At 40.2% G+C, this 16,700-nt stretch overlaps 1 protein-coding gene across 2 annotated transcripts; it reads right to left on the bottom strand.

Annotated features, from left to right (window-relative positions):
* Nucleotides 1-11,565: 11,565 nt before the first annotated feature.
* On the bottom strand, nucleotides 11,566-14,743 carry LOC309694624 (uncharacterized protein). 2 transcript variants are annotated; one of them, XM_082514801.1, is made up of 4 exons: nucleotides 14,413-14,743; nucleotides 13,476-13,547; nucleotides 12,793-12,894; nucleotides 11,566-12,619 (listed from the first exon to the last, which is right to left on the bottom strand). In XM_082514801.1, the coding sequence occupies exons 2-4, from the start codon at nucleotides 13,506-13,508 to the stop codon at nucleotides 12,314-12,316; spliced, it is 441 nt and encodes a 146-aa protein (XP_082370927.1). In that variant the 5' UTR covers nucleotides 13,509-13,547; nucleotides 14,413-14,743; the 3' UTR covers nucleotides 11,566-12,313. The 2 variants fall into 2 exon arrangements, with proteins under 2 accessions (XP_082370927.1, XP_082370928.1); XM_082514802.1 differs by lacking the exon at nucleotides 14,413-14,743 and adding an exon at nucleotides 13,760-13,787.
* Between the last annotated feature and the right edge of the window lie 1,957 nt (nucleotides 14,744-16,700).

Below are 16,700 nucleotides of genomic sequence, written 5' to 3' on the forward strand. Positions count from 1 at the left end.
GTCACAGGAGCACGTTCAGTGAGAGACTGAGATTACCGAAAAGCACCACTGAACGACACAGGAAATCATTCCTGCCTGTGGCCATCTCCCTGTACAACGCATCCACTTAACACACTGTTTGCTGCTACAACTACACATGTTTCTTTTCCAACTATTTATTTATGAGCGACTTATGTATGTATGTATGTATATATATGTATATATTGTACTATTCTTAGTTAGTGTATTGTCTGTCTTGTCTTAATGTTGGTTTATAATGGAGCACTGTAACAAAAAATAATTTCCCCCAGGGATCAATAAAGTATTCTGATTCTGATTCTGATTCTGATAAAGCAATAAATGAGACATAAAAAATGCCATTAGAGCATACTGACTCTAATACTGGAAAATACTGTTTTATTGATTCTTTATTTAACCTGGCAGCATTTTGTGATGTTGCATTATGACATTATTTCATATTAAATACTGAACTTAAGTGGCACAGTGGACAGAGGATTTCATTGTGGCACATTAAACTGTTTGTATTGTTGCGTTTGATTGCAATTGTCTAGAGGAAAGTATGAGATTGAGAATGTTTCATATACAATACTTCAACTAATCCTAAGATAACTTTCAGACATTAATCGAACAGCTGCATTTCGACAGACATATATATTATGTAACAGCACCAACTGAGGGAAGCAAAAGAAAGAAAGAAGCGTGAATGTTGCTTTGTCTGTGTGCACTGCTGAAAAAATACAGCAAAAGATGTTTTCATTGTCTACTTATCTCTGTGTGACTAAATGTGACTAAAAGTCTGAAACACTTGAACCTGCTCTGCTCGCAGTAAAAAGGAAAACAAGACATATCCTTGTGTGGCTTTTGCAGCAGGATTCTCCTCCTCCTTCCTCACTCCAACGCTCCATTAAGTTTAGTTCAGTTCTGCTCCGTTTCAATAAAACACCAGTATTCTTGCAGAGCAGAAACCTGTAGGGCTTGGCTCTAAATACTCAGACAGAGGACTAAGTAAAGAGCTAGAGGACATGCCAAAGTTTCAGCCCTGTGCTCTCAACTTTGAGCTATCCGATGGTGCCAATTATGCACTCATTCTGATAACATCTCCTCCTCTTATTCCAAATGAATAAACACTTATAGCAGCAATGGTATAAGGCCATATCAGGCACAAAATAAGATACGCTTTTCAGTGGTAAGAGCAGTGCAGTTTGCGGTAAATTGCCTCCCACTGTAGTAACTCAGGTTTGTGTGTATCATTGTTTGATGGAGCTGAGGAGTTACGCTCAGCGGTGCAGACTGACTCCGACTGATTACAACATGTTGACAATCTGTCTATCTTTATAAATGAGATGGTGATTAATTGCATACCTTCCCCAGTCTGTTTGAGAGTGATTGCAGGCAGCCAGTTCAGGTCCAACTGAGTCACATAGCCTCCCACTAAATGACCTGTGCAATCCTCTTATGACCAAAAGGTTCAGGGTGTTGCACACTTAACCTCTGGGCAACTAGTTGCTCACCACAGCTACCTGCAAACAGTCCTAGACAGCAAAAAAAAAACAAAAAAAAACAATCAGTCCAATCACTTACCAGCTGCTGTTTTTACTGGTTGTGCAGAGATTGTTGTCCTAAGGCAACAAACATTTTGTACAATTCTAACAAGCTTGAAAGTCAATATTTGGTATGAGCACCCTTATTCTTCAACACAGCCCTAACTCTCTTAGGCAGGCTTACTGGTCATGTCTTTAAGTAGTATGCAGGAATAGTTCTTCATTTTTCTTACAGGACATTCAAAGCTCTTCTTTAGGTGTTGGCAGCCTTTTGTTGCCATTACTGTCACTATGATCCCACACTGTTTCTGTGATGTTGAGGACCGGGCTTTAGAGAAGCCAGTTCGTGATGGATTGTATTCCATTGTGTGTTTTCTGCCCAGGTATGCTTTTATTCGATTGGCAGTGTGTTTGGGATCATTGTCATGCAGAACATTGAAGCCATTGCCAGTGAGACACATTCCAGATGGTAATGCATGGTGGGTTAAAATCGGACTGTACTTTTCTGCAATCATAATTCCATAAATTTTGACAAGATTCCAACACTACTGCCTGAAATTCGTCCCCAGCCTTCACCACGTTTTGCAAATGGTTGTGGGCATACACTGTTGTACCTCATACACCTGTACGTTTAATAATAATAAGAAGAAGAATGAATTGCATTTATATAGCGCTTTTCTGGGCACCCAAAGCGCTTTACAATTCTACTATTCATTCACTCTCACATTCACACACTGGTGGAGGCAAGCTACAGTCGTAGCCACAGCTGCCCTGGGGCAGACTGACAGAAGGGAGGCTGCCATATCGCGCCATCAGCCCCTCTGGCCAACACCAGTAGACGGTAGGGTAGAGTGTCTTGCCCAAGGACACAATGACCAGGACAGAGAGAGCAGGGGGATCGAACCGGCAACCTTCCGGTTACAGATGAGCTTCCCAATCCCCTGAACCACGGTTGCCCATTGTTTCATCTGCTGTAGACAGATTTAGTTTAGTTGTTTGTTGTTGTTCTTGTTGTTTTGATGTGTTTTTTAGCCTGCCACTTCTTCTTTTGTTCTCCACTCATCCAATTTCCTTGAAATTCTAAAGGACAATGCACACCATGTCGAAATATGCCAGGTTTTTGGTTTGCTCTTTGGAAATTACTTTGTTGGTGCAAACTGTGTTATAATTTTTTTTGTAGATTCAGCTAAAGAAATGGGAACAAACTGATTTTGCAACAGGATTTTAGTAACAAAATGCCTAAAGATACCTTTTAAAATGGCATCTTTCTGAAGTTGTCTGTTATGCATACACAGCACCGGTTCATCCCTTGAGTTAGGTTCCTTTTATGCTTGAAAGAAAAACATTCCTCTGACAATGGTCAGGTACAGGAACAGGACTGGAAATGAGTAAAAAGGCAGCAAGAATCCAAAGACAAACCTAGAAGGACCTTCAGAAAGCCTGGAGAACTATTGAAAGACCACTTTAAAAACTTACAAGAAGGTAGTAATTCATTGGAAACTGTCATTAAACGTGTGCTAACTGAACACTGACTTTGTTTTTGATTAGAACTAAATCCCAAACCAGTGTTATCAACACAAGTATTTATGGTGATAAAGGTATTTTTGTATTCTGCTTTCAGCATTTATATGGATGGAGTCTTTATGTCTTATCTTAAAGTAAAACTAGAGTATTCAGGTATCTTGCACAAGGTCTTCCATCTCAGGGGATCATATGTAAACCTATATTTGCTAATAGAGGTCTTACCACATTAAATAGAGTGTTCCGATTATAAAATGACTTTCATATGCTAGAGGTTCAGATTACTGAACTTTCAGTGCCTGTGAAACTGGGATAATATCTGTAAAGGTTAACGTTTTCTTATGTAGGTCTCATTTCCAACAGCCTCTTACCCCGAACAATGTGAGGCCTAGTTTCGTCACACTCTTCGTTGTGTCAGCTCCCAGTAAGGCTAAAGATGGAGGATGAAATGAATCTTGGGTAAAGGCTCAATTAAAAAGTGGGATCCCTCGATATGCCGGAGGCACTCTGCAGACACTCCCTGGTTTGAATAGAAAGTGTCAGGAGGAGCCTTAGCACTGAGCAGTGACCGTCAACGCAGACTGACAGCATGTCATTCTCCTCTTTCAGCTTCACCAAGCACTGCCCACACCCTCCCCATTATACAAACACACACACTAATACAAATAAAACGTGGCCCACATCAATATCCCCACTTCTACATACTGTACATACCAAACACACATAAGAGAAGCCTCCCACGCTATGGCTGTGAGGCCTTTAGTAACTGGTGAGTAAGTCATTGAGTCAGGCAAATATTATCATATTTTCTCTTCACCAACCTCTGCAGCTTACACACATATGTCCACGTAGCCCTGTGCACTTAAAAGTATGCAGACACATGTACAGATGCACCATTCTCACAGATGCATGTGTGCACATGCTCGCTAAGTAATTAGTGGGTAGGAGTTCAGAGTCCTGGTGGTTTGTGGAAAGAAAAAAGGAAATCTAGTTAGCCTCATTAATCTTGGTAGCTGTGCAGAGGATTTAAACCACCATCCCATTTTTCCGCTCTGCAGTACTTCACAGTACATTCACAGCACAAACTATCAGACGTCCTTTAAAGCCAGTTTCAGCCTGCTTTGCCACACAGCCATGATACCGTGATGCATGTCAATAGATAACGATGGTCTTGATTTGCTCAGGTTTCATCCACGTCTTCCTCATTTTGAGTGCCGGAAAAAAACAAATGCGCTTTGTTAATGCGCTCATTCAGTAAGGGAGAAAGCGTTTAAAGGGCTGACCCAAATGTGCCCATCTAAAGCATCATTAGAAAGAAAGCAAAGTGGATCTCGTGGTGTAAATAGCACAATTGTTTCAAAGACATGAATGTTGGGTGCAGTGGCATGGTGCCGAGCAGGGGCCATTTCTATTCAAATGGCTTTAGTCACATGGTTCAGACAGTGTGCGCTTGACTGAGCTCAGCTCCCTGGATTGGATCACCAATATTAGGTCCTTGATTAAAATGCTGAAGTGGATCCACAGATGATTCACCTTCCCTTGGCTCTAGCATGAAGCTATTTGTGTCTGCGTGCCATTCAACAGTGAGCTCAGTGCAACAGTTTAGTTTGTGCAGATCTTTTATTATAGTTTGATGCTTTCATTTCTCTGATTTTACACTCTACCATACAGAAATTAGATGAAATGTATGTGTAGATATATATATACAAATATACAATATAATCCAGGCAACAGTTTTTTCCAGTGAAATACCTGAAATCAGCATAATGCTACCTCTGTTTTTTATAAATCACCATCTGAAAAGGAGTAAGATGTGCTGTCATTCATATAAACATTTTGCAGGCCATCAGATTGACAAAGGTAGACCACCCAAATTTGATTTCATAGTCCACTGAACTGGGAGAAGTTACAGGAATCTGTCAAAGCTCAGAGTCGTGGAATATATTTTATCAAAGGAGACAATGCATTCGCTCATTTTTGGCTGTCATTTCCAGTTCAGGCCTGTAACTGTTGAGCATTTGTCTTATACTGAGAGCTAGGAATGCATCATAAATAACTGGTGCCTTTGAACATATCTGGTATTTATATGCTAACTGGCACAGTGTTACATTTTACCCAGATTTATTTAAAGCTATTAATTTTTTATCTCACATTCTGAAATAGCTCGACATGTGTTAAACAGCTTGCAGATCGATGACTGCCAGAGCTGCTTCAAGTCTCAGTTGGATAGAACTGATTGGAAACTGGTTCACTGCTGCTGTGCTGCTATTTGGAGAAAAAAAATACTAACAGCACATCATTTTTTTTATTATTTTTTTGCCTGTCCCGTTTGGCTCTTTTGCCATCAGAATTGTTGTCTAAAGGCAAAGAAAGATGCCCAACGGATTTACTTTACCAAATTGACCATCCCAGCCTTGCCATAATGGTCCATTTGATTCACCTTTTATTGTTTATTTTATTTTCACTTGCTGAATACGGGACAGACTTGACTGGAGGAAAGAAGGGGAGAAAGAAAGAGGGAAAGAGGAACAGCTGAGAAGAGGGACGGGGGAGAAGGGCAAAAGACAAAAACCAACAGAACGGGCAGAGAAAAAAAAATGCATCTATCGATCACCTGGATCACCTGCTGAGAAAGAAAAAAGAAAACAAGCAGAAGAGAACAAGAGTAATAGAATAAACAACATCACAATGATATATGGGAATATGACAGTAAATACTAAATATTAAACATTATTGTGCAGCACATAAGATCAACAGAACACAGTGTGCTTTGAGGTAGGAGCCAAAAAGGGTGTAGTTTGTGGGTGTGATCACCCGTGTGTACACCTGTGAGCATGGACGCGCTTGTTTTTTTTTTTAAAAGGTCCCTTCATGTAATGATCTGCTAGAGGGTGTGGGGGGGCCACAGCCCCGTCCTCCAGGGCATGAAGCAGGTATGGAGGAGATCAAAACTCCAGACATCCAGAGGCCCCCAGAACACAAGAGACCAAGGAAGACCAACAGAGGGGCAGCCGCGCCACTGTCCCAGAAAGAGCTGAGGAGAGTCCCAGATGAGGGCTCACTCAGCAGCCGCGGAGCAGAAGCCAGGGGGGGTTGCAGTGACGCGCCCGTGAGCTCCACCGGCAGCCAGCCGTGCCTGAGTGACCGAGCCCCAGGCTGAGAGGCCGGGGGCACCCCACCTCCGAAGTGGCCCGAGCGAGCCCCAGGCTCCAGGCCCCGATAAGCGGCCGCCAAGGAGTGAGCCGGTGTGTACCTGGACGCCCACCCCCAGACACAAAGAACCACCAACGCACCGATGTCTGAGGGAGTCCACCACTGGCAGGGGAAGTGGTGGTGGGGGGAGATAGGCCTCCAAACCTTGGAGGGCCTGAGATGTCCCCAGAGAGGTGGCGTCTGATACCCAACCTGACATATAGACACAGACATACAGGCACACACAGATACAAACATCCATTCCCACCCTCATGCTCTCATATGCACTTACTCCACACTCAACCAACGTGGAGACAGACATAAAGAGACGCTGTACACACGATCACACTCCCCAAGCGTACTCTACAAACCGGGTCTAGGTACCCTTGCCCCTGGAGGGGGGAACTGCACCCAGACCCAGGTGGTGTTTCCCTTTTCCCTGCGGTGGGGAGAGGCAGACCGCCCCGACTCCGCAGCAGCAGGGAGGCCCCACACTCCAGACCGCAGTCGGACGGCCAACTCCTCCTCCTAGCCCCCCCGCTCCAGCAGGTCGCAGAGAATGGGGGTGAGAGAAGACTCCAAACCTCCCTCCACCCGCTCATTGTAGTGTTGATGCATGTGTGTTCTAAGGTGCATTTAAAACCCAGGAGGGCTTGGAGCTACCTGCCAGAGAGCAGCAGGTAAGCATAGTCCCTCCTGCTAGCCCTCAATGTCTACGTGTATTTAAAATTGAGAGGTGGGCAACGACGCCAGCGGTGAGGTGTACACCCTGATGGTAATTTGGATTCCGTGTATCGTGCCCACCCCCAAGATCCTATATGTATGTGTAATGAGAGTGTGAGTAATGTGAATGTCTAAGTTGTGGGATAAAATTGAGGCATAGGCAACCAGAAGGGGACAGAGGGGGGGTAGCCTCCTCTGCACCCTGGTGACATACCCCTACTCCAAGGCCCTGCATGTGTGGGTGGTTGTGGTGGAGCGGGAAGAGGGAGGCAGCTGGAGATGGGGAGGGAAGGAAGGGAGGGGCAAGTGACCCCTCCCTGGGACCAGCTCCCCCGCTGACCCCAGTAGGCACCCCCATACTCCGCGACCCGCCAGGGAAAGGGGGCCCAGGCCCATCCAGACCGGGGCCCAGTGCAGCAGCGCCTCCCGGCCCCACAGATCCCGGGACAGTCCACCCAACCCCACCACAGAGAAAACTGCACCCACCCCACCATCCACTCATCTTCCAGACTACATGAGACAATAGACGCCCAGGCTGAGATCTTCCTCCACCTCTCCTGTATCTCCCCTTCCTAACAGCACATCATTATGGAATTATTTAAATATTGGAAAAGACCAATGACACCACAGAGTCTTTTTTTTTCTTTGTCTTATGTAACATAAAGATGTACACTGTAAATACAAGTAAGTTAATACAACTCCAAGAATTCAAGACAAAAGATTATTTTTAAGTTGATGAACTTAAAAGTGAGTTGTTTTACTTTTTTAATGCTAAATTAAATTTCTTACTCAATCAACGCTGTTATGTTCAGTTAATGTGATGTTCATTTTCCTTTTCCGTGGGATTCAAAAAAGAGTATTCAAAGATAGAAATACACAAACAAAGCTTCACAAACACATATTAGAATTTTATTATTCTAATCCCAATACCGCTATCGTTATTGTATCTAATTAACTTCTTCAATTAACTTCTGTAACACAATCACTGATCTCTATACAAGATTGTTATTAAACATCTTCCAGTGAGTAATTATTCACTACTTAAAGGAATTATAAATTACATTTTAGGTTTACTTTGAGATCATTTTTTCTTGTTAGGTGGTCAGAGCACCGCTCTACATGCTCTTATATCCAGGGGTGCGCATTCGCCGTCAAAATAAAAGACGCGCACCAGATAAGAAGTTGCAACGTGCGTTTGCGTACATATAAAAGGCACTGTTTTTGTCCGCTAGAGTGGGATTTTCACAGCATATTCTGCACCACATCTCTGTGCGTTCATCATTTGTTTGAAGCCAGCTCACCTCCTTCAACCACTTTTCCGAGAATACGCGCTTCTTTTGCGGTTCGGACTCCTTCTGACATTTCTTTGGAGGTGGAGGAACACCAAAGTAATTGCTTAAAGGAGCTTGCTTCTGTCCTCCTCCAGAAAATCTTATGTATGCAAACACACGTTGTAACTTCTTATCTGGTGCGCATCTTTTATTTTGACAGCAAACGCGCACCTCGGACCACTTGTGCACATGTGCACCCCTGCCTATATGCTTATTTGCTAACAAGTCAGGAACCCAGCAAATCGTTCTCATGATGTAACAGCGTTGCTAAATACTCTAGAGACCACGCCTTCTCAATTCAGACTCGCCTATAAAAGAGCTACAACTGAGGCAGGCCTCCTCTTTACAAGGACAACAAGATGGCCACCACAGAGGCAACCTGCGAACACCTTGCTGCATTAGTGCTTCCCAACAGTGTTCACCTTCTTTCAGCTTCTCCCTTTAGGAGTCTCCACAGTGGATCATCTGCCTCCATATCAGCCTATCCATGGCCTCCTCTTTTGTCACACCAGGCCTCTGCATGTCCTCCTTTACTACGTCCACGAATCTCCTCTTTTCCTTCTTCTTTTCTTTTCCTGCACCAGATTGAGCATCCTCTGTCCAACATATCCACTATCCCTCCTGTGCACATATCTAAACTATCTCAACCTTGCCTCTCTTGCATATATATATTCTGTCTTGCGTCTACTGACTTTCATTCCTCTTCTCTCCAGTGCATGCCTCCACCTCTCCAGACTCTCTTGCACCTGCTCCCTGTTCTCACCACATACAGCAAACATCAAACAAGTCCACGGAGACTCCTGCATCAGCCTGTCCATAAACACTGCAAACAAGAAGGGGCTTAGAGCCGATCCCTCATGTAATCCAACCCCAAAATACTTCAAGTTTGCGAGAAATAATCAGTTTATAGTAAGTCACAAGGATCCATGTGAATTTTACAGAGAGAACATAGTGTTATTCACATCTCCTATTGGGCATGCCTTCTTGCCCAGTACAATAATTAGCCTAAAAACACATTAGCATATGCTCAGGCATCTTTCTGTGCCCCATTGGCTGATACACTATGTACAGTAGTGTACATGTGTTTTTTTCTCAATTTTTCTTCTGCTTCATGCATATTGTATTTAAAATTGTGTCTAGTTTATGAAATATTTTTAATGCATTTTATAATATGTGACCCTGACAAAGTCCACAAACCCAAATGCATTAGTTTAGCAAGGTGTTCTATATATGTCGTTTTACTGGTGTTTTTACGTCTTTGATGTTTAAATGCATTCACAAAGGACAGTCTGACTTTGTCCACTTATTCATAAATGAGCCAAGCAGTTGGGAGTCAAATACATGTTTATTCAGCAGTAAGCTAACATTTAAAACATGTTTTAGAAGCACAAACTCAAAATTAATTAAAAAAAAAAAAAAAAGAGCACCCCTTTCGTATCTTAAATGGTTATCAGGTGAAACTAGATTTTATCAGGATTCAGGCTTGACATCATTATCTGCACTACAGGCTGAGGAGTTGTTGTTGGTATTCAACTGATAATTTCTCTGACCCACAATCCTCTTTGGTTACCCAGCAACAGGCTACTTGACAACGTCCCCCAGGAGGGAGATTTGGTTTAGGAAGCAGAGGAAACAGGAGCAGGCTGGCCCTCGGCAGTAGACTGAGAGAAAAGGAGAGAGATGCTATCTTTTATCAAGTATGGCTGTATGAGCCAAGCAGCACCTACCCTTGTTTCGACTTTATCTAATACAGGTGCCGCAGGATGCCTCCCGGTCAGTGGCTGCATCAGGAAAAAAAAGTAATGCAGAAAAACTGGCACACCATACCTAAGCTAGGGAAAATATATAACACAGGCAGCTTGGCAAGAGTCTGTCTGTGGCCTTCAGCAGTGCCATAAACATTCCACGGCTCAATATTCTTTGTTTAGGAATTTCATGTTGTTATGAAAAACTTTTTCATGCAATACTGCTGTAATTTCTCTTTCTACTCCCAAAGAGCTTTCGGCAGTCTAAATGCATCATCTGCGAGAAGGCTATGAGTTGCACCACAAAATAAAATTTAAAACAAATGCAGAATCTCAACTGGAGTAAAGGCTGCGCCCTGCATACCTTAGCATACCTGTGAAGAGCATGGCACTGCTCCGCATTGATCTGTTCTTTGGGAATAGTACAACATCCGATCGATCGGCTGTACTTGTCGGGACCGTGCTCATCATGTGCGTCTGAGCAGAACAGGGAAGTCAGAGCTGCTGTGGCTGTGTGAGTCAGCAAAGGCTGAGTTTTATCAGGCTGTCCTTGACTGAGAGGAAGCAGCATGCAGTGGTAGAAGAAACGTAGCTCGGATCGTTTACTTACTATAATACCCCCACTTAAATTAATAGTCTGCCATTCTTTAGTTAAGGCACCAAGCTTTAAAGCAAATTTTACTTACAGCTGCAGTGGAGGACCTTTGCATAAAACATAACTGAATGTCCCTGACATTACAGTTTTAACTCTGCTGTTTGTGGTAATGTTCCCACAACGGTAAACTAGTAGTAAAGTGTTTAATGTCAGCCACCAATTATTGTTTTGGCAGCATTTTTTTTTCTTTTTAAAAAGGAACGTGAGGGAAACGGTAACAGTGACAATGGTGGAAAACCAAGGAAGTATAAGTTTCCGACAGTGTGCAGCTTATGTCATCTATTGCTTTCACCGTACACTGTAAAAACTGTGACTAGAGGTTACTTAAAAAAGTTATGGCAACAAAGTGACACTTGAAATAATTAAGTAGATTTTAATTTCAAAAGATTTATGTAAAATGTAGAGAAAATGTTAATTAAATTCAAATAGGAAACAAAAGTAGATATTAATAGAATTAAACTGTAAATATGTGTTGGATTTAGGGTCAAAATCTCAAACTGAAGGTTGAAATTGCCCAACTTTACCAAAAAAAATAATTGATATGAAATAAGTCTCTGAGAAAAATTACTTTGAATTTACTAACTATCTGGCAAAGGTTTAGTAAAAACTTCCTAAAATATCCATTACAAAGAAATGAAATCTTCTTGTTTTTTCAGTAAAACTCAAATTGGATTCAATAATTTTCCAAATAAACCTTAAAAATAATGACTGAATAATAAGAGAAAATGAAATGAATTTTACTTATTTTCTGAGTAAAATGAATCAATTTCACAAAGAAAACATCAAAACAGTAATTTGTTTTATTGTGGAAAATAAAACACAGTAATTTATAATATAACATTTTTCTGCTTGTATACACTGAATTCTCATCAACAATCTCCTGATCTCCTAAATACATTCCTCTGCTGTAAATTTGTTTTAGTGTCATAAACAGTTTATCACACAGCTTTGTGTACAGAGCAACAGCAACATAAACTGCATGAATGTAAACCAGTTTTGTAAAAAAGAAATTAATCTTTAGACTGTAATATCAACATGAACCTGAAATTTGAATATCCTTTACCGTTTCCTTTATCTCTGTTACTTATTTATGATTGACAAACAAAAACTTTAGTTTGTCAATCTTTTGTTAAATTGAATCACTCAATATAACTGTAGAACAAAGGTTTTTCACTCATGTACATGGAATATCAATAATGTAAATCAACCTTTTATCCCAATTTGGATGTTTAACCTGAGAAAATCTAAGACACATGTAAGAGGAAGTAACATTTCTACAGCTACAGGACTGCACTTCTGTTAAATTTTAAAGTTGTTTTAAACCAATGTTTTATAGTAACATACACTATAAACAAAGAAAAGCTTCACTAGTGATTCCTCCAATTTGCTGCCTTTCAAACAGAATATTCCTAAGAAACTTGTAGGTAATAAAAAACAAAATTAAAATGAAGAGCACAAATACAGCCTGACACATTGCAGGTCATTTGGGTACGATATGAATAAGATGAAATTAACTTAAAAACTGAAAAGATAGCTGCATCTAACAAAGACAAACCAAAGGTTTTCAGTGAGCTTACTTCCCTTTCATTCTTTCAGAGTCCTCGTTTAAGCCAATAACTTGTTCTTGAGGCTGTTCACTTTTGGTGAGAGCTTAGCACAATCCAGTTCAAGGAAAAGTTTCTGGAATACTTCCAAGGTGTATTTTAGCTCTTTGGGATAGGCAAGATCGACTGCATATGTCAATCCAACCAGCATTGCGCATGCTCTTGGAAAATTGCCCAGAGCAGGCATAACTCTCACACCCTCCAGCACAATGCCAATGTCATCCTCCTCAGATCCAACAGCCTTGATTTTGTAGATTTTCATCCTCTGTTCAGAAAGATCTTGTGACACACCATCCTCATCAGCATCCTGAAACAACAAACACATGGGTTTTCTGACTGTAGTTGCACACATGAAATATTTCCTGGACACATCCTGTAGCTGAATGACAAATAAAACATGATAATGCCTCAAATTATTTGAAACTTGACAAACACATATGAATAACAAAAACAGAATAATGTTTCTACTTCAACACTTACACTGTACTCTTTGATCAGTTGATCAATGGACTCCCCAAGGTACACCATCAAGCACTGAATAACCAGATTTCTGGTTATGTTATTGCTAGGATTGCTTGGTGACTGAAAATGAGCAAGAATTCCAAAAATTACCATCAGATAAGTGACCATTTATTAAGACAAAACTGTGAGAATTGGCAGTATTAAAAAAAACTGTTAAATATCAAATTATCATCACATGGAGCATTATGTGCGATAATTAGCTGATGTTAATGCACATGCCTGGGTGCTGACAGTCAACACAAAGGTATTGTCAACATGCTTGACAGGTTCAATCTTTAAATGTGTCGTTTTAGTAAATTACATTAATTTAGTCATTTAGTTTTTTTTTATCTAATTTAGTTTATGTTCGTCAGAAAGGGTTTTTCCTTCTTGGGACAAAACAAAAACCCAGCAATACCTGTACTTGTGTTTTTTTGTTTGTTTTTTGTTTGTTTTTTTTACTAAGAATAGACATGTATTTAAAATACAATTAAAACATGAAACCCATAATTGTGTTGTTAATTATATCAGTGACGTCCTGGCGTCCTCTTGCACTGACAAAAACATGCAAACAAATTAGTGGAGCTGTGCACCATGCAAATGAAATTTGACAAAAAAATTCTTTAAATAAAATTCCAAGCTGAAATGTCTGTGGAAAATACCTTGGCTATGATAGCCTGCAACTTCAATCCCATGCTGATCAGGTGAATTTAAGTTGAGGGATCTTCCATTACCTGAAAGGAAAGCAACATTATCATTTTTGACGTTTAGTCAGCTGTGTAAAAACCAAGGAGGAACCCACCCGGGGGATTAATAAAGTTTTATTTTATCTAATCTAATCTAATAACTTTAATCTCAGCCAAACCGATTTACTCACGAACAAATAAAACACTGAAAAAAAACAAACAATAACATTTTTAGGTTGTCTAAGTGACTTATACATTACGTTTAAACTGAGTAGCGAAACCCCGCGGTGATGTGCCGGGAGTTGTGCCGTTCTCAGCGGCTTCAGTGACCCTCGAGCTCCCGGCTTGCTATCGAGCTGGTGGGTAGCAGATGCTCCGAAAACGTCGAAGCACTTTTGCAAACATGCGATATCTTGATAAACCGAGCAGATATTTGATGTTTACACAGCTACTTTCGCGCCTGAAAATATGTTAAAAGTTTATTTTGTGACCCAGAAAGATTACTAAGAGTAATTTTAAAACTTAGTAGCGGCCGCCATTATTGGAAACTGGAGTTCGAAAAACTGACTGTGGCTGACAAAATCACTCACAACTGACCGCAAAACCTTTTCATGAACTTTTAAACGTGGATGAAAGACGTTAAAACTCATCGGAATATACCGTTGATATTTTTTAATACGGTAAAACATGTGGTTAGTTAAAGCTGTTCAGTAACACAGTCGTGAAGGCTTGGAAAGTGACCTTGTGCTAGCAGTCCACTAACTGCCATTTGTGTAAAAATACGATACTATCATTACAGTGATGATTATTAATAAAATTTCGACGTATCATACTGTTTAAAACCTTTACTCAAAACCGATATACGTTATTGTTTAAACCGTGTCTTATATTTGAACAAATTAAGAAGTCTTACCTCTGACAAAATGGAGACGTCCACTCATGAAGCGTGGCACAAAGGATTATGGGCGGAAGTGTACAATGATTAAAATGAAAATGCTTTCATCAGTTAAATCTATTAGATTTCTTAAATTTTTTTAGTACTCAAACATTTTTTTTAAATCTACTCAACAAACCATTGCTGAATTTACCCCAAACAAAACTGTGTAAATTTAAATAACTGAACATCTCAAAATTGTTGAATTTTGCTTAGATTTGATTAAAACTACTCATACACGTTTTTACTGAGTAATAATTACTATTACTCTCCTATTAGATTCTAATTAACCCCAATCACAGTTTTTACAGTGTACAGCATAAAGCTGTAGATGACAATGAGAAATGCTGATTGACATTCATGTAGTTATTTGTCTTTGGAGGCAAATGTTTGCAAAAGGGGATGACACAAGCTCCATACTGCAGGCTGAAAATAGTTTTCCTTGGTATTATTTAGCGAACGATGCATGATTAATGGCAATAATTGTCATAACTTTTTTTCCCCTTTTTTCTATGATGTCCGACATTCCTTGTATTTATTTTCTGTAATTACCATGTTTGGAATACTAATTTTTGAAGTTAACTATTAGTATCTATTTCCCCTTCTTATTGAGTGAGTGAAGGTATTTAAATTACCTTTACTCGCACAAGGTACTCAATAAAATTAACATTTAATTAAACACTACTGTGACATTTTTAATTTGCTGTCAGTGAAATGAGCCTTAGCATTATTATTTGCTCTCTTAACACTGTATCAGAGATGCATTAAGCTCTACTATGTATACCTCTTTATCCTTGAATTCAAGTGTTTTAGTCCCATCCCCAAAGGCGAATAAATTCAAGCACCTAGTCACGCAGCCTGCTTTTACAAAAATATGTGAGGGAATGGTTTGTTCTAAAGAGCCCGCTAAATTCTAGCGTTGTGCAGTAACAGGACACCGCTGTTACAACAAGTTAGTTTGTAAAATTTCTTCCCTCTGAGAAATATCACGATCAACTGCGATATTATTTCCGAGTGGAAGCACTTAGGGAACCACAGCAACTCAGCCATAGAGTCACAGAGGTAGCCTTAAGTGTTGCGTGTATAAAAGTTGTGTTAAGGTTCAAAATTGAGGAGGGAGAGTACAAACCACCCATGGTCCAGAAGCTCTTGGTCAAACAATGATTTTAATGACTACACACGTGTGGGAAGAATAATCTGTACACAGACAGGGATTAATCTTCGACTTAATCAGAGCATACACAGATTTTTATAGCATCAGGGTTTGAATTACTGACGCCCCTTCATACGTCACAGACAGGATATATACGTACGTCAAATCAAAACCACAATGACCTTTTAACACAATTTAAAAAGAACATCGTCTTCCATCTTCATAACAGGTGCATCCTGTCACTGCCGGATGCTCGCTTGTCATCCTGACACCTCAGCAGCAGTTCTGCGACAAACTGCTCTTTTTGCAACATCAGCAAAACATAATTAAACTTTCACCTATAAATGATTCTCTAACTGAGTGTGTGTGTGTGTGTGTGTCTGTGTGCTAACCACAATTGCACCCTGTTTCACCTCGCGACTAGCTCCTAACCTCTAACCAGACAGAGAGACAGAAGCCACTCTGATATGTAACAACTGAAACTATGTATGTGTCCTCTACTAAATAAATGTTTTAATCAAGAACCCCTACTAAAAGCTTAATACAAGAATATGAACATATAAAAGATATTAAAATGAACTGTTGTGTAAGCATGTACTGCAATTCCTTCTATATTCTAGTTTTCCCTCAGCATGGATCATCTAGACACTCTCACTAGATGAAGCTTAAGACCATTAATGAACCTGAACATCAACTCAAATAAGCACAGATATGCATTGTGTACACAATAGTTATAACTGCATCTGAAATACAAAATTAACATCATCATAAACATCTTAAGGCCATCTTAAAACTATCTGTTACATTGTCAAAGCAATGATCATACTGCAGATTATATTATTAATGCAATGGTAATAATGATGATTATTTAACAATAGCAGTAAAATAATTTCCCTGCTCCACAGTTGCCAACAGCCTGCTAACTCAGTGACTGCAGAGTTTCAAACCAACTCCGCTATTAAGATTAGCACAAAAACTTTAGACCAAAGCTTCATGGCATGGGTTTCCAAGGTTGAGCAGCTCCTGTAGATATCCAGTGGTCCAGTAATTTGTTCTTACACTGTAATTTATTTAAAACAGCAGCTTTCTGGTGTAGTAGAGTAACATATGTAGT

This window comes from Aulonocara stuartgranti, assembly GCF_965226115.1.
Source record: "Aulonocara stuartgranti genome assembly, chromosome: 18".
In the NCBI taxonomy this organism is placed as follows: Eukaryota; Metazoa; Chordata; class Actinopteri; order Cichliformes; family Cichlidae; genus Aulonocara; species Aulonocara stuartgranti.